This window comes from Euphorbia lathyris, chromosome 1 (genome assembly GCF_963576675.1).
Source record: "Euphorbia lathyris chromosome 1, ddEupLath1.1, whole genome shotgun sequence".
Classification (NCBI taxonomy): Eukaryota; Viridiplantae; Streptophyta; class Magnoliopsida; order Malpighiales; family Euphorbiaceae; genus Euphorbia; species Euphorbia lathyris.
Window position 1 is genome coordinate 3698119 of NC_088910.1, and position 18522 is coordinate 3716640.

At 36.8% G+C, this 18522-nt stretch overlaps 1 protein-coding gene across 1 annotated transcript; it reads right to left on the reverse strand.

Moving 5' to 3' along the window:
* Positions 1–5555: 5555 nt before the first annotated feature.
* On the reverse strand, positions 5556–7624 carry LOC136216570 (protein CHROMATIN REMODELING 4-like). The gene is made up of 3 exons (XM_066003115.1): positions 7466–7624; positions 6069–6170; positions 5556–5976 (listed from the first exon to the last, which is right to left on the reverse strand). Exons 1-3 carry the CDS (start codon positions 7622–7624, stop codon positions 5617–5619), a joined length of 621 nt encoding a protein of 206 aa, XP_065859187.1. The 3' UTR covers positions 5556–5616.
* Positions 7625–18522: the final 10898 nt, after the last annotated feature.

Below are 18522 nucleotides of genomic sequence, written 5' to 3' on the forward strand. Positions count from 1 at the left end.
GAAGATGTCGAGGAGGAAATGGTAGAGAATGAGGACGTGGCAGAAATCAAGGCAGAAATGAAAACGGCAACAACAACAATGACAGAAGCACTCAATTCACCAGAGACAGAGGAAGAGGCCGAGGACGTGGTCAAGGAAGAGGAAACTGGAGGCCGAATGAAGGATGTGACAAGTCCAATATTCAGTGTTATAATTGCTCCAAGTATGGTCACTACGTGGTAGAATGTTGGAGTCCGCCTAAGGAGGTAGAAGCGACTGCCAATAATATTCAAGATGAGGAAGTAACTGACACTGTGTTACTTACCTACGAAGGTGAAGAAAATCGCGAAAATAATATATGGTATCTAGACAATGCAGTAAGCAACCATATGTGTGGTGACAAGAAGATGTTCATGGAGCTCTATGAATCCGTTCGCGGTAATGTTGTATTTGGAGATTCCTCCAAGGTTCCTATTACAGGCAAAGGAACAATTCTTATTCGGCTCAAAAATGGTGCTCACCAGTTTATTGATAATGTTTATTATGTTACTAGCATGAAAAGCAATATTTTGAGTTTGGGACAGTTACTGGAGAAAAATTATGAAGTTCACATGGTGGACCGGAAACTACTCCTGTTGAATGAGAAAAAGGAGTTGATTGCACGAGTACCCATGGCGAGAAACAGAATGTTCACAATTAACATTCAGACGGACGTGGCCAAATGTTTAAAATCTTATGTGCAAAGTCCCCCCTGGCTTTGCATTTACGGTATGGACATCTCAGTTTTGGAGGACTGAAGCAGTTGGGATAGAAGTAGATGGTAAACGGATTGCCTCACATTGACCAGCCTCATCAACTGTGTCAAGGATGTCTTGTTGGAGAACAATTCAGATCCAATTTTCCAAAGGAGTCCATGTCAAGAGCAAAGGCGCCACTTGAGCCAGTTCACACAGACCTGTGTGGACCGATCACTACACAGTCTCTGGGTAAAAATAAGTATTTTCTACTTTTCATTGATGATTATAGTAGAAAAACTTGGGTGTATTTTTTGAAGGAAAAAGCAGAAGTTTTTGAGACATTTAAAAAATTCAAAGCCCAAGTGGAGAAAGAAAGTGGTCATTTTATTAAGGCACTCAGATCAGACAGAGGCGGTGAATACATGTCCATCTCTTTCAAGCAATTTTGTGAAGATCATGGAATCCGTCATTTCCTTTCAATCCCCAGATCACCTCAGCAAAATGGCGTAGTAGAAAGAAAGAACAGAACGGTGCTCAAAATGGTGAGGAGCATGTTAAAAAGCAAAAATTTACCGAAGGAATTATGGGCCGAAGCAGTGGACTGTGCTGTCTACCTATTGAACAGATCGCCAACTGTCAGTGTTTGGGATCAAACTCCACAAGAAGTATGGAGCGGAATAAAACCCATTATTTCTCATTTGCGTGTTTTTGGCAGTGTTGCTCATGTCCATGTACCAGATGAAGAACGCAAGAAGCTAGATGATAAAAGCAAGAAATATTTGTTTGTGGGCTATTCAGAACATTCCAAAGGGTACAAAATGTTCGATCCTCAGACTCAGAAAATCATCATCAGTAGAGATGTCACCATTGATGATTTAGCAGTTTGGGACTGGACCTGTGAAAAAGAAAACAGCTACAGTTTTTATCCTTTCATGGATGAAGAGAATGACCAGGAAGAACCAGCCCCAGTCGCAGCTACAACACCAGCATCCAGTTTGACATCAGCAAGCTCATCCAGTTCGAGTTCGTCCTCGAGTAATGAAGACAGTTCAGATGAACATCCTCATGGAAAGCCAAAAAAAATCATACCTATTAAAGATCTCTATGAGGTAACAAGAAATCTCGATGATGAATTAACTCTTTATTGTCATTTTGTTAATAATGAACCAACAGATCCAGAAGAAGCAATGAAAGATGAGAAATGGAGAAAAGCCATGAAGAGGAGATTCATTCGATCGATAAAAATAAAACATGGGAGCTAACGTCACTTCCGGCCGGTCAAAAACCCATTGGAGTAAAATGGGTATTCAAAGCAAAGAAAGATGCAAACGGTGAAATTGTCCGACATAAAGCAAGATTGGTGGCAAAAGGGTTCAGTCAACGATCCGGAATTGACTACAATGAAGTTTTTGCTCCTGTTGCCAGAATGGAGAGTATCAGACTGGTAATTTCTGTAGCTGCTCAACACGGATGGAGAATCCATCAAATGGACGTGAAATCCGCATTTCTCAACGGATATCTGGAAGAGGAAATTTATATCCAGCAACCACCTGGGTATGTTGTGAAAGATCAAGAAAATAAAGTGCTAAAATTTAAAAAGGCACTTTACGGTCTCACACGAGCACCACGAGCCTGGAACAGTCGCATTGACAAATATTTTCAAGAAAATGGCTTTGTCAAATGCCCACATGAATATGCCCTGTATGCAAAGGTGAAAAATGGAGATATGTTACTTGTTTGTTTGTATATGGATGATCTCATCTTTACAGGGAACAATCCTAAGATGTTTGAGGAGTTCAAGAAGACAATGGCTCGTGAGTTCGAGATGACTGACATTGGTCTAATGTCATATTATCTTGGCATTGAAGTGAAGCAGAATGACAGCGGAATTTTTATTTCTCAAAGTGGTTTTGCAAAGGATATCTTAAAGAAGTTCAAGATGGAAAATTGTAATTCCGCCAGCACGCCAGTTGAATGTGGAATCAAATTGACAAAAGATGAAGGTGGAGACAGAGTCAACCCGACATTATTCCGAAGCTTGGTTGGAAGTCTCAGGTACTTGACATGTACGAGACCAGATATTCTCTATGCAGTTGGCTTAGTAAGTCGATACATGGAAGCCCCAACGGTGTCACATTGGAATGCAGCAAAAAGAATTTTCCGCTACGTGAAAGGTACAACTAATTTGAGATTATTTTATTCAAAAACTGACGATTTCAAATTAGTTGGATTTTGTGATAGTGATTGGGCTGGTGACAAGGATGACCGAAAAAGTACAACTGGTTTTGTATTTTTTCTGGGTGATACTGCATTTACGTGGAGTTCGAAGAAGCAGACGATTGTGACGTTGTCAACTTGCGAAGCTGAATATGTTGCTGCAACCTCATGCGTCTGTCATGCAATTTGGCTCCGGAAATTGCTAAAAGAATTTCAGATAAGTCAAAATGATCCAACGGAGATTTTTATCGATAATAAATCTGCATTGGCATTAGCGAAAAATTCAGTGTTTCATAATCGAAGTAAGCACATTGATACGAGGTATCATTTTATCCGGGAGTGTATCGAACAAAAGGAGGTGAAGCTGAAATACGTGAAAACTGAAGATCAAATTGCAGATATTTTCACGAAGCCGCTAAAGCACGACATGTTCAGTCAGTTGAGAGCCTGATTGGGAATTACAGGAAATTAAGTTTACGGGGGCATGTTAAAATTAATAAACTTAATTACATTTAATAATAATAATAATAAAAAAAATCTATCTTCACGTGATGGAGAGATGTCCCTCCATGAATGGAAAATCAAATTAATAATTATTGTGAGAAAGCAACAAAATAGTCAAAGACTATTAATGCTTTGACAATTTGTAATAGGTAGTTGGTGATGATGGTTATAAATTAGAATAAATTGTATGTAGGCTTTGAGTAATTTTCAATAAAAAGTATATGAGTGAGTGAGGGTCTGTAATCCGAAAAACCTTTTTTGAGTTGTTGTAATGTTTTGATAATTATCAATTTGAGTTCCTTTCTATTATAAAATCTCCTCTCTATTTTCAACAAGTTCTATCGGGTATGCAAATGCTCCTACAAAGTTTCCAGAATGTGAGCGAAATATGCCCCCGCAACCAGCTGGTCCGGCGACCCAATGACAGACGCGTCTGTGTTAATATTAAGCCATCCCTCCGACTGACGCTGCCAGCAGACAGGACGAATGCGAGGCGCGCGGTGCGGTCGTGTAGGAATCTCTAATTCCTAATTTTTAGAGATAACTATTTTTGGTTAAAATGGGTGCAACTTCGTAACAATCTATTTATCTCGTTTTATTAATAAGGAATTGTAAAGATAAAGATCGTATTTTTACTTTTTTACAATAGTGGAATTTATTGAAAATGATATATTCTCTTTTTGGAAGTAAAAAATACTATTTATGTTTTATGCATTTGGGTTATTTGTTATTTTCTGATGTGGATTGTATTTTTTTTTTAAATTTATTATTGATGAAGTGGAGCGGGCCTTGAACTATTTGGAGAAAGCGGACCCGAAACTGAGATTTTGAAGATAAAAACGGGTTGTTGGAATTTAGCAATTTCGAACCCTAATTTTGTTGGATTCGGCCCATTAAATCAAACCCATCGGTCTATAGACTAATGGCGGACGTGTTTTTTAGCCATCCGAGGTCGTTTAGGGCCTCAAATCGGTCTTTTTGTGTTTTATCGCACTTTTCCTGTTTTGTTGTTTTCCTTTTAGGTTTCGGATTAGGTTTTATGTGTCAGCCTATATAAAGACTCGACCCCCACCTTATGTAAGACAGTTATTGATTAATAAAAATTTCAGAGTTTAATCTCTTTCTTCCAATTTTCGTTAGTCGTGCGCGATTCAACGATAGTTGACGGTTTTAAGCTTTGTTCGTGCGCAACATTCGTTTAGAACGAAAGTCTGTTTATTCCGCTGCATCAATTATAGTCTAGATTTAGATAAAGATGGTTTTTTATATATAACTTTCCTTTTGTTGCAATTTATTATAGTCTAGATTTAGATAGAGATGATTTTATATATATATCTTTCCTCTATTATTTTTTTATTAAATTAAATATATATTTTGATTAAAAAACCCTAAAATCCAAATTAGGTCAATGGTTCCACCAGTGTCTATAGTCCTTTCTGTACTTAACCAGCCAAAGCATTTGTTAGAGACACGTGGATGACATATCATCAAAATATCTCTAGATGGAAAATTACATTCTGTGTGGCGAGACTTCAATTAACATGTAGTCTCTGGGGAATATGTTTGTTGGTTTTGGGATAAAAGTACAATGGTTGAAACCATAATTAAACGGGGATGGGTTTAGTTTCAGTTCTAATAACCTGCAAGCCTCCTTAAACAATTAGTAGTATCAGCTTTCAAGCTCTAATGAAGTATAATTGCAACAGAAAATTGGAGCTGATATCGAGAAATTTTACCATACTCCAGGAGTAATACTTCTGACAAATAACAACGTTTTAAATACCACTACATGGACATGATTGGTGGAAAGAAAAAATATATGTGTCCTGAATTAATAGGTCGGAAGTATTACTCAAGGAGTACCCTAAAAATCTGTTTTCAAAGTGCTATAAATTAGGGACATTAATTGAAAATTACCTCTGCAAAAATTTCTCTGGCTTGTGACCAGAAACAGTAGAAACGGAAACACCAGAATAGATAACATCACAACTCAATTTTGGAACAACACCAGAATTGATAGCATACAGAGTTCATTACTTATTATTCCAAATACCAAATCTGATTATTCTAAATGCGGAATGGAAACGAAAACACAAACGAAAACGGGACAGGCATGATCTAATGTTAGCATGGACAGATGAACCTAAATTACTGAAAAAACAACACTCTATATTCATGACTAGCATCCATTGCTACCGAACTTTAAATTCAGCTTGTGAATGTCGATATACCCACCTAGAAGAAGGTGTTGGGTTACTGGGGGCTGATCGTCAGCAGATGGCATAGAGTTATCTTCTGATGAGTTGACAGTTTTGAGTCTCTCCACCTTCCATCTCTTTGCCAAATCTTCTTCAGTTTTAAACTTCGAGAAATACAAAGAGGAGTCTTTCAGCATTTCTTGCCAATTCCCCTGGCCGAATTTGCGAACACCAACCCATAGAGAATTAAGCTCTTGCTCTATCCAAAAACTCGTTGAACGAGTTGAAACATTGACAACTTGAGAACAAATTTGGCATTGCCAAGTACCAGGAGGAACCAACTTCCAAGAAAAAAAATACATGACCAATATCAGAATTTTCATGTAAATAATAGAAAATTGGATATATTAGATAGAACATAAAATTCACATACGTCAAGGGGTGGACTATGACAATGAAGATGATAAGTGCGGGGGCATGTTTCGCAACAAAGCAATTCTCCACCGACATCACATACTACACACTCATAGTAATGCTGTGAAACATAGCAAAAACATAGAAAACAAATCACCAGAATGTCTTAGTAAGCTGAAAATTCAAGTTCGAGAAAACCAATAATGTAATGGGAAATCCTTTAGTAGATTATAACATAAAACTACTCTTTCCATATAGATGTGTTGTGCTAAGACGGCTAGTTTGTAGCATTTCTTCTTATTCTCTTCATACCAAAGAAGGACTAGTGAATGACTTAACTTATAGAATTAATTTTAGGGCACTTAAATGAGGAAATCATATATGATTATTGCACTCGTGTAGAATTTTAAGCTTTATGGGAAACTTAAAAGAATGATTAATAAGTAATCTAGATAACAGCTTATTTGATAGTTTAAGAAGTATCAAGGCCGATCCTGAGATTTTGGAGGTCTATGGGCGAAGTACCAAACGAGGGCCCTAATAAGTAAGTACAAGTAAAAAATAAAGTAAAAAATCAATTATGTAAAACAAAAATTATTTATCGCTCACACTTTTTTATTACACTTAACAAGAATCTAATAAAAATATTTTATTTTGTATTAAAAACCTAATTGCTCATACAAAACATTATCTACTAGCATTTCTAGATGCAGAATCACCAAAAATAGTGTCTATATCAATGTTCTCTAATATAATCTCTAAATATATAAAATTGCATAACCATTTAAATCTTTCTTGAGACGTTGATGATCTCAAATATTTTTCAATAATTTTAACTCTGAAAAAATTTCTTTCAGCAGATACAACGGTCACTGACATAGTTAAGAGGATTTAAAATGCATTTGAAATATTTAGATAACAATCTGCTGCTTTGAAAAACTCAAGTAATTCAAATGCTGGCATCAATAATTTTGGCCAAAGAATTTGAAACACTTTCATTTCTAATCATTTGCATCAACATGCGAAAAATTATTATAAGAAAATATAATAATAAATTTGTGTATTGTAACTGTTTAGGCCTATGAATTATATTGTAATTGCATCTTTGAGACTTTAATGTCTGTATTTTTTTTTATAAAATTTTATTTTTGAGCCCCTCCATCCATTGTTCCTAGATGTATGCTGTAAGATTATTTCTGTAACCGTTGTATCTTCTAAGATTTAATTTTTGTATTATTAATCTTTTAAAAAAATATTATTTTTGGGCCCCTCCAACCCCTCGGCCTTGGGCAGGCGCCCCTCCTGCCCATGCCCAGGGACGGCCCTGAGAAGTATATATTATGAAATACTATAACATAGACTAACATATCAAGAAATATAAAGAACCAAGATTTTAGGAAGAAAGAGAAATCTTACCCCATCTGGTCCTACTTTTCGAGGAGAAATATTAGATGAGTTATCCTCATTTGTTGCACCAGAATTAGATGAGTTAGGCTTTGATTTGGTTTGTTTCTTTGAACGCTGTTTCCTTTTATGGCTGCTCCCTTGACAACTGCCTTTCCGCTTATCAATCATGTTGGGAGACAACTAAATGATGACAACGGAGCTCCAACGAAAACCTACATTTGTCCGATGATACTGAAGATTAGATAAGTGTCATCATCACATAACATCTTTAAGACCACATTACATCTGAAAGTTCATAATAGAATGCATTAATAGTTTCTGATCGAAACAGAATGCAGAATATTAGCTAAACTGGAAGGACAGGAAAAGGGTGTTAGTGTCAGAGATTAATATAAGATATATGATTGGGCCTTAACTATCAGCTTGATCTTTTAGCTAAAACGGTTCCATGACATGGTATCAGAGCCTCTAGGACCAAATGGTCGAGGATTCGAGCCCCGGCAACCTCATTAATTTGTGGAATTAAAAACACATGGCGGAGGCATTTGCGCGTGGGGGTGTATCAAAGATTAATATAAGATATATGATTGGGCCTAATGTTATCCTCTTCAGAGCTATAAAACAGTAACCCTAAACCACAAATGAGGGAGAGACGTGTGGAAAGGGACAACAAGGAGAACAATCAAACACTAAAATCTGCTAACAAAGTATACCGGAGAAGTAAGAAAATAAAAAAAACCCAACCACACAGACACTTCATTTTTATTCTGCAGATTTTTTGTTTACTAAGAAAAAACAAAAATAAAGATTCGAAAGTAAATTTCTACTGAAAGGCATAATTAGAACTCCGAAAAACAATTCTCCTTTTCCTAGCACACATAACTTCAAATTACATAGTTCAACTAGACTTATTTTCGTTATCAGGATGTACCATAGTTTTACTTTGCACTAATGTACTACTCAACGAAATCAAGAAAAACAAACAACAAAGCTTTTTAGTTTATATAAAATTATAAGGCATATAGTTTAGCCCGCGAATAGGATTGAAGACATTCAACAACATCAGATTCATCTTATCTTCAACTAACAACTCAAAAAAGTATAATATTTGTCTTTCACGTTCTCTTCAGATACAATTCAACAAATCAGACCTTCATGAAAAGCCAAATTCTGAAAACCTAGAAATTTGACAGGGAAATTGAAGCAAAAACAAACAATCAATCCATCATCTAATCTGTAAGATGCCGATACATCAAGCCATAGCTTCGAAATGTACCTAAAATCAAAAGAAAAACCAATAGACAAGTATATAACAACAGGAGTTTTACCTAGAGAATGAGATAAGGAGAAGAATTCAGTGCAAATGGGAAGAATTCAGTAGCATTTTGAAAAGAATAGAAAATGAAAATCCAATGCAAATATAAAAATTAAAAAAACAAATAGAAGAGAAGAATTCAGTAGTAGTTTTACCTAGAAAATGAGATAAGGAGAAGAATTTCAGTGCAAATGGGGAGAGAGAGTGAAAATGAGACAAGAAGAAGAATTCAGTAGCAAAGTATAGAAAATGAGAAGTCAATTTATTAATAAAAGAAAGAGAGTAATGGTTACCATATTGAGAGAGTGATGAGTTGTACAGAGATGACAGAAAGGAGAAAGGGAATGCACCAGAATCCACAAAGAGAAAGAGAGTAATTTCTTAAAAGGTATAATGCTCAATTTGCATCCTAACCTTTACATAGAAGTCAATTGAATCCGTAACCTTTCAAAACCATCAATTCAGTCCTTAAAGTATACAATTTTCACAACATTTTGAATCGCCTCAATCACAGTTCGTATGAGCGAGTTAATATTATAATACGAAAATATGTCAAATCTGTCATCAATATGAATAAGAGACTTTCCACCTACATCATCCACCTCGACCAGGTGCTTATACACGTCGATGAGGTGCATGGATTAAATTGAATAAACTTGATTTATGGCTTCGTTTTACTTCCGAATCCTCGTCTTAAGCCCCGACTTCAATTATTTGTGATGAAACCTTGTGAAAAATCCGGAAGACACAAGAAAATGACTTAGATACATAAAATGATGAAAGTATACAAAAATATCATTAGAACTTATTAAAATGGTACAAAATAAATAGTAATTAATTACGAAAAATGGTATAAATTACCACGATAACAACATCCCCAAATTTAAGCTTTGTTTGTTCTCGAGCAAAGAAAAGCTGAAACGAAAATTTATATCGTCGAATAAATTAATTCAAGGATATGATTATTTTAATCGAAAATGAACAAAAATTCTATATTCAAATCTCAGACTATTTCTTTTGATAAACTATTTGCTTTTACGATCCACCATGGATTATCTAGATAACTTCCTCGATATAGGGGTTCTCTTTAATCCAAAGCCCCCTTTTCATAATTCGCAATCGCGTATCTCGCAACCACAGATTGCTTCGATTTCACAAGATCATTTGAGAAAGTTTAATTTGGAGATGCAGTGCAGGTCATTTGCGAAGGTCCTTGCTGAGAATCTTGATCCGACTCCTTGCTCGCCTGCTGTGATTTCTCATATTGGCGGTCTCCGATCCGTTCGAATTTCTCAATCTTCCTATGATAGGCGTGCAGTCCTTTGCTCCTCATCTCTGATTGGCAGGTTAATCTTAAACAAAGGAGATGCCCCATGGAAGGTTCTTTCTCTTAAGGAAACTTTAACAAAGGTTTGGGGTTTGAAGGATTCTTGGCGACTGATATCTATTGGGAGAGACTTTTTTCATGTGGTTTTGGGATCCCAAGAGATCAAGAATCAATTTCTAGCGCAAGGCATTATCAATACTAAGACAAATACTTTTCGTTTGCAACCCTGGGTTCCGGACTTTGACCCCTATGTTGAGAAGTTTAAAAATGCTCAGGTTTGGGTTAGATTATATTCTGTTCTGTGGGAGTATTGGGATCCTCAAATTCTTTCAGATATTTCAAAGGGTATTGGAGGGCTTATACAATTTGATAATACCACTCTTGAAGGTGAGTTTGGTCATTATGCTAGAATGTTAATTGATGTGGATTTGATGAATGAGCTTCTTGTTAAAATGGATATTCAGAGAGAAGGAAAACAAATTTGGATAGATGTGGTGTATGAGAGATTACCAAGCTTCTGTAAAGTTTGTTCAAACATTGGCCACATGGCTTATGACTGCAAGAAAAATAAAAAACCATTGGAAAAGGTTCTAGAGGCTCCGGTTATTGAAAGAAAACGTACAATGGTTTCACATGCCACTTCAGCATTTGTACCGAGGTGCCTGTTTAGCATGCCACTTCACAGATTGTTTCTGATCTTAAGCCTCCTGCTGATGCTGGTTGCATGGCGGAGGTTGTTCTACCTGGCAGCCCATAGCTTAGGAAGGAGGATGAATACAGTTCTGATGAAACTGATAGGTCGGATTCACTTGGAATGGACAATATTCTCATTAGATATGAGCGAGCTAATTCAGCATCTGAATCATCATGTCGTACTAAATCCTCGGCTGATATGGCGGAGGAGGATGACAATAGCTGGAACACAGTTAGCACTAAGAAAGTAAGGTGGAGGGAAAAAATTATGACAACAACGGAGAATTTGCCACCTCGAAACAAACGAGCCAGTAAGCCTCCGGTCTGTTTTAAATGATCTTTCTTTACTGGAATTGTAAGGGTATTCTTAATAGGGATACTCAGGGTCACTTGCATCATTTCTGTTCTCTTTATAAACCAGATTCTCTTTGTTTAGTTGAGCCTATGGTGGAGTTCAGTTCTGTTAATGAGGCCTTCTGGAGAAGGTTTGGTTTGTCTTTAATTTCTATGAACAATAAGGAGCTTCCAACTCTATGGGCTTTTACAAAGATTAATTCTTCCATGATTACAAATATTTGTTTCAGACATGAACAGTTTGTTATTATGAGTTTGTCTAATTTAAATACTTTTGTCTGCTTTGTTTACGAGAGCGTTTGGGCAAATAGACGTGTCACTATTTTTGATGATATTTTGACTCATCAAAATGGGTTGAATGGGCATTGGGTGCTTCTTGGAGATTTTAATTCTATCCTTGGATCTCACGAGAAATCGGGAAGGGCTCCTACTTTGCGTCCTTGTAGGGAGTTTCGTGATTTTATTGATTATGGTTCTTTTGTTCATGGTCCTACTCATGGGGCCTTATTTACTTGGTCTAATGACAGATGTGGCTCTGCGCGGGTTGAATGTCGTCTAGATAGAGTTTTATTATCTGCTTTATTCTCGGACTTCTAGGAATCAGTTTGCAGTTTGGCTTTACCGCGGCATCACACTGACCATTGCCCTTTGATGTTTAGCTGCTCCATGGGGAATCACCCTATCTCTAGATTCAGATTTCAGTCTATGTGGATTCTGCCTCCGGGGATTAGGGAGGTGATTGTTGATTTTTGTAATGGAATGCATCCTAGCTTACCTCCTATGCAAGCTTTATGCGATAAACTCAGGTGACTTCGGTCGGTGCTCCTTCATTAGAATAAAGTAATTTTTGGTAACATTGATATGTGTCTCACTGATGCTGAGACGGATCTGGCCCGTGTGCAGGCGAACCTCTGAGAATGGGTTTACTCCTGAACCACATCATGAGGAGATGAATGCTCATGCACACTTGGATAATATATTGCATAGAAATGAGGATTTTTTGCGTGATAAGAGAAGAGTTAGATGGCTTAAGGAGGGAGATCGAAATACCAGTTTCTTCCATCGGATGGAATCTATTCGAGCTGCTGCCTCTGGGATTTTGGTGCTTCAAATAGAGGATGAGCTGGTCCTTAATCCGAATCAAATTGGGACACATATTGCTGAATTTTATTCAAGTCTTTTTAATAATGATGAGGTCTTGCCGCAGAATTATGATCTAGTTTATGAGGTTGTTCCACGATCTTGTCTCTGACTTGGATAATGATTTGCTTACTCGTTGCCCGGATATGAATTAAGTTCGTATGGCAGTCTTTGCAATGGATAGCAGTAGTTCTCGTGGACTTGATAGGTTTTCTGGGGTCTTTTTTTCAGTCTTTCTGGGATATTGTTGGTGCTGATGTGTTTGATGTTGTCAAAAGCTTCTTTATGAGTGGTATGATACATCCTGGCATGTGCTCCAGTATTATGGTCCTTATCCCGAAGGTGGAGGGTGTGATATCTCTTGATCAGTATAGGCCTATTGCAATGAGCAACTTTAGTTTATAAATAATTACAAAAATTTTGGCTGATAGACTCGCTTATATTGTATCTCGCATTGTTTCTCAGAATCAATTTGGATTTATTCCTGGACGAAGTATTCACCAGTGCATTTCGCTTGCTTCTGAAGGCACTAATATGCTTCGTAAAAAGTGTTTTGGATGGAACTTAGCCTTGAAGGTTGACATCAGGAAAGCTTTTGACACTTTAAATTTGAATTTTTTATTTGCCGTGATGGACGCTTTTGGTTTCTCTATTCAATTCAGGGATTGGATTCTGAATGTTTTATCTACATCTCAGATTTCAATTTTGAACAATGGAGCCATTAGTGGATATTTCAGATGTTCAAGAGGGGTTCGACAAGGAGATCTGTTGTCTCCTATATTGTTGAGTATTGCCGAGGACTTTCTTAGCCGTTGGTTGCTTCACCTCGTGGACACTAAACGACTTGCTCCAATGCAATATACTTCTGCAAAGGTGTTTCCGACTCATTTATTTTATGCTGATGACATTCTTCTCTTCTGCATGGCATATTCGGGTAATCTAGCTATTATTAAGGGTGTATTTGAGCTGTATGAATCTATCTCGGGTCAGTGTGTTAGTTGGAACAAATCTGAACTATTTCTGGGCTCCTTTGTTTCTTCTGGATGTGGCAATCGTCTTGCTGATATTATTGGTATTCGTCAAGGGTCTGTTCCATTTCGCTATCTTGGAGTCCCTTTTTTTTTGTTTACCAAAGACACAACATCTGACTTGTTTGATGGACATGGTGCTTGCTCACTTTGCTAAATGGAAAGGGCATTGTTTGTCTATGGCTGGAAGAGTGGCTCTGGTAAATTCTATAATCACTGGTAGCTTCATTCACTCCTTTATCATTTATAAGTGGCCCTCTGCGCTGCTTACACGTATGACTAGACATATGGGAATTTTATTTGGTCTGTATCCATTAATTGCAAAAAGCTTGTCATTGTCCGTTGGAAAATTTGTTGTTAAAACTTCAAGGATGGAGGTCTTGGAATCAAGAATCTGTCTATTCTAAATAAGGCTCTGAATGGAAAGATGGTTTGAGGTCTTCTTCAGGAAAAGTCTCTCTTCTTTAACTTACTTAGAACTCGTTTTCTCAATAAAGTGGGACAATCACGATATTATATCATGAATTCTTCTATTTGGGACTTGATAAAATCCATTTATTCTAGTTGAGCATCACTGTTTTTGGTGGATTCGTCAGCACTCTGAACTTAATTTTCAAAATGGGGGCTTGGATGTGTCCTTCGCTGGCTGCACAGGTTGGCTTATCTGCTAGTCAATATCGTCATTGTTTTGATTTGCTGTAGGATTATTTGGATGGTAATAATTGGCATAATCTGCCCGTGTTACCTGCGGATGTGGAGAATAGATTGTGGAATATTAGGCGAGGTAGGGACGATGTTGATATATGTGTTTGGAAGCCTGCTACGAGTGTGGTTCTAACTGTTAAGCTCATGTACGCTTGGCTTAGATCTCCTACTACTCAACAGCCTTGGAGTCGTTTTTTTAAGGTGTCAGAGTGTTTCTCCTGTACACTCGTTTATTGGATAGCGGGCTTATATTGGGTATTTGCCAACACATGATCAACTTCTGTTGCGTGGGTGTCAAGTTGTTTCTCGTTGCAGTTTGTGCTTGTTAGATACTGAAATGTTGGACCGCCTTTTTGTGTCCTGTCGGTTTTCCAAATTTATTTGGCATGGTGTTAGCTCATTGTTTGGAAGATGAATTATCACGGCCTCGACTGTTGGGAATCTGGTTGATCATGCTGTTATTCAACGTTTCAGTACTCAAATCGTTGATTTGTGGGTGGCAATAATTGTTAATATGATTTGGGCTCTATGGCTTGCTTGTAATATGTCCATTTTTTAGGATGAGAGGGTTGATACTTCTGTCATGCTGAGACGGATTTGGGGAGCTGTTTGTGAATCTGCTCATACTGGACGGGGCTCCGTTTGGAATTAGCTAGTTGAACTCCAAATCTTAGGTGAGCTCGGGATTGAAAAATGTCTTACTAAGGCTCCACACATTACTCTGATTTTTTGGCAACCACCTCTGAGGGATTGGATTAAGATCAATACCGATGCGTCTGTCACGGGTGCTCCTGGTCCTGCAGGTTGCGGAGGTATTTATCGCTCGCATACTAGCCTGTGCCTTGGTGCGTTTGCCTTTCCGATTGACAATTTCTTTGCTTATCTTGCTGAACTATCTGTTGCTGTTTACGCCATTGACATGGCTATCAGCACAGGTTGGCGGAAAATTTAGCTTGAAAGCGACTCAATGTATGTTGTGCAGATGTTCAAATCTAAATCTTGTTCGGTTCCTTGGTTGCTTAGACAAAAATGGTTCAATTGTTTAAATCAGATCGATTCTGTGGCTTTTATGGTGTCTTATATTTTCCATGAAGGAAATCATGTTGCGGACTCGCTAGCAAATTATGGGCGGACGGCAACAACATCGACTTGGTGGGATGTTGTCCCAGATTTTTATGGATCGGTCTTTTTTCATGATCGTGTAGGACGTTGCGTTTATCGCTTTTCCTAATTCTTTCGCTTCGTTTTGTTCTGTATTTTTTTTGTATTATGATATTTATTTACTCTTTTAATAAATTTGGTTCGAGGTTTTTTTGGGTCTGTGGTGGGGGTGGCAGCATAGTTGAGATGTTCGCCGCTTACCATTCCTCGGTAACCAATCTTTAATAAAAAAACTATTTGCTTTTACACTCTTATTTTTTAAACTGTCATTTTTCATTAAGTTGAATAAAATTGAACCTATTTAAACACTTACCTGGAAGTCACTCTCATGCTCAAATGTTTAGGGTATTTTTCGCTTAAGTCCTTATAAAAACACTCTAATGGTTATGTTTGATTAAGCACAAACACATTAGCCTTTACCAATTTGGCCATAAAAATAATTCTTTGATATTGGAAAATGCTAGGATGTTTTTATTCATGCTTATTTGTCTCATATATACTTTAAATTTAAAATTTTTCTTTTGTAAATGTTGAGTTTGGGTACTTGATTCAGAATATATTTAGAGCAATTAAGATTATTTTTATGTTTAGAAACAGAATCCACAAGATTCATTTTTACTATAGAAAGTACATAAATTTTTAAAAAATAGAGAAAAACCACATCTCTTAAGATTACGATGGATTCTAAAATTTGAGGAAAAAGGTTAATGTACATGCCTCTGAGCACCAAATTGAAAAAGAAACAAAAAGTTCGAAATGAAGCACCAAAGTGAAAAAAAAATAAAAAAAAGTTCAACCAGGGACTAAAGTGAAAGAAATAGAAAATTCCAAATCAAGTATCAAAGTAAATAAAATAAAATACTCATTTAGGGACTAAAATGAAATAAACATAAAATATTCAAAGTGGTCCATGGACTAAGATGAAAGAAACAGAAAGTTTTAAATCAATAACCAAAGTCAATTAACAATGAAAGAAATAGAAAGTTCCAAATCATGGACCAAATTGAATACAATAAACAAAAGTTCATCTAAAGACTAAATCAAAAGATGTAGAAATTCTAAATCAAGAATAAAAAGGTTCATTCATGGACTATAATGAATGAAACAAAAATGTTCACATTAGGGACCAAGAATACAATTAAAAAGTTTATAATCAACAATAAAAAGTGAATATAATAAAAAAATCATCGGAGGACTAAAACAATGAAGGAAAAAAAATCCAAATAAAGGATCAAAGTGAATAAAAGATACAGAAAATTCCAAATGAGGGACTACAGTGAAAAATAAAAACGTTCGTCTAGGGACTAAAATTAAAGAAACATGAGTTCCAAATCAAGGACTAATGTCAATCAAATAAATTTTCGTCCAAAAATTAAATTAATGGAAGAAATAAAAAGTTCAAAATCAGAAAGCAAAAAAATTTAATCCATGGACCAAAATGAAAGAATATAAAGTTCCAAATGGTGGGGGTGGGGTCAAAATGAATAAATAGAAAATTGCATTTGATGAGAGAAATAAAGAGAAATTTACAAATGGCAAGGGAGGGAAGTGTATAATGAAAAGGTACTAAAATCAAGGTTTTTGGAAACAATCCAGTTGGCCCTGTAAAAATAACACAAATTTTAATCTCAACGTTTCTCAAATAACACAATTAAAGTATGCACGAATAGAAACTGACATATGCCATAATTGTGCCAGTTACTTCTCTAAACTAAGGCACCACATATTTCAATTAAAACATCACTTTTAACTTTCAACATTATAAATGGACAAAAGTTGTTATCTAATGCTTTAATGATAACTTTAATTATGTCACTTGATAAACGTTGAGACCAAAATTATATTGTTTGATACCTGATGATTAAATTGGCTTTGAGTGTTTTATATAGATAATAGTAGATTTTCTTTTTCGAAGTATAAATTATTATTTATGTTTCTGCAGAGTGGAGGATTTTGAATCTCTCAGTCTTCCACTTTTCTGCAGAGTCTTCCAGTTTTAAGCTCTGAGAAATACAAAGAGAAGTTTTTCAACATTTCTTCCCAATTGCTCTGCCGGAATTTTCGAACACCAAGTCAAAAAAAATCAAGCTCTTGCTCTAACCAGAAACATATCTTTCCTAGATTTCCTGCTGAGTTGTTCAACACCTTCATCAGGCTGTCAGCCATTAAATTAGGTGATTTTGAATTGGATGACACATTGCAAGGATTATAGTTTCTTGTTCAATGAGGGCAAGGGGTCCATCAAGAGGATTTGTGAACAGATAGTAGAATACGAGTCATTTAACCCTTGAAGAAAGGTTATGACTTGGTCCGCATCCTATTGATCCCGAAGGATTTTGAAGGCACGACAATTGCAGGCCTGTCTATAGGTGCATTTGGGCATTGGCCTGAGGTTCATCAACTCATCATACAAGATTTTCAAACAGGTATAATAGTCTGAAATATTACCATTCCCTTGTTTGAGGCTATGTATCTCTCTGCGCAGTTCAAGTATTCTAAGTGAATCCGCCTGTGCGAAACGTTCTTTCAGGTCTGCCCAGACTTAGTCCGCCTTATCGAGCCACATGATGCTCCGAGCGATGGATGGAGACAACGCATGGTGGATGCACGACATGACCATGTTGTTGCACCTCTCCCATTGGTTGTACATCGCATCTTCAGGTGCAGGAGCTTGGATGGTGCCGTCGACAAAGGCAAACTTATTTTTCGACATTAGGGCAACCTTCACGGCCCTTGACCATTGGTGGTAGTTTGGTCCGATGAGGACTTGGGACACCGGGGATAATGCCGGAGTTTCATTTTGAGGCAAGTGATAGGGACTGCTGGAAGTAATCAATGGAGCAGCCATAGTGGTTCAACAAGTGAAACCTTTAGCAAAGTATTTTCTCTGATACTATATTAATTGAATGAGGTAAGAAATCAATATCTTGTATTTCTCATTAGGGCTAAAACCATAGCTAACTATTACATTTATATTGTAATATTAGGTGTGCCTATCAAGCAAACTTAAAGAGCAAGGAAAAATAAAACAAGTGTCTTAATTGTGGCCATTGATCTAATTGATTGCAATGGATGGTGGAGATGGATTTGTGGTGAGCTTGAGTGTGGTTGATTCCATGATAAGCTGATGCAGCTTCTTCTAGAATCTACTACTTGTGTGAAAAGTCGGAATTGCCCCTAGCCTTTGTACAAAGACTAAAAGGCCTTTGGAGCAATCAATTAGGAGTGGCGTGTTGTACTTAATGTGGCTTCTGTACTTGATATCATGTGGATCCCCTTCTTCTTCTTCTTGGACTTAGACAGGAAACGAAAAGTCTCTCTTCTTCTTCTTCTTTGTTCGACC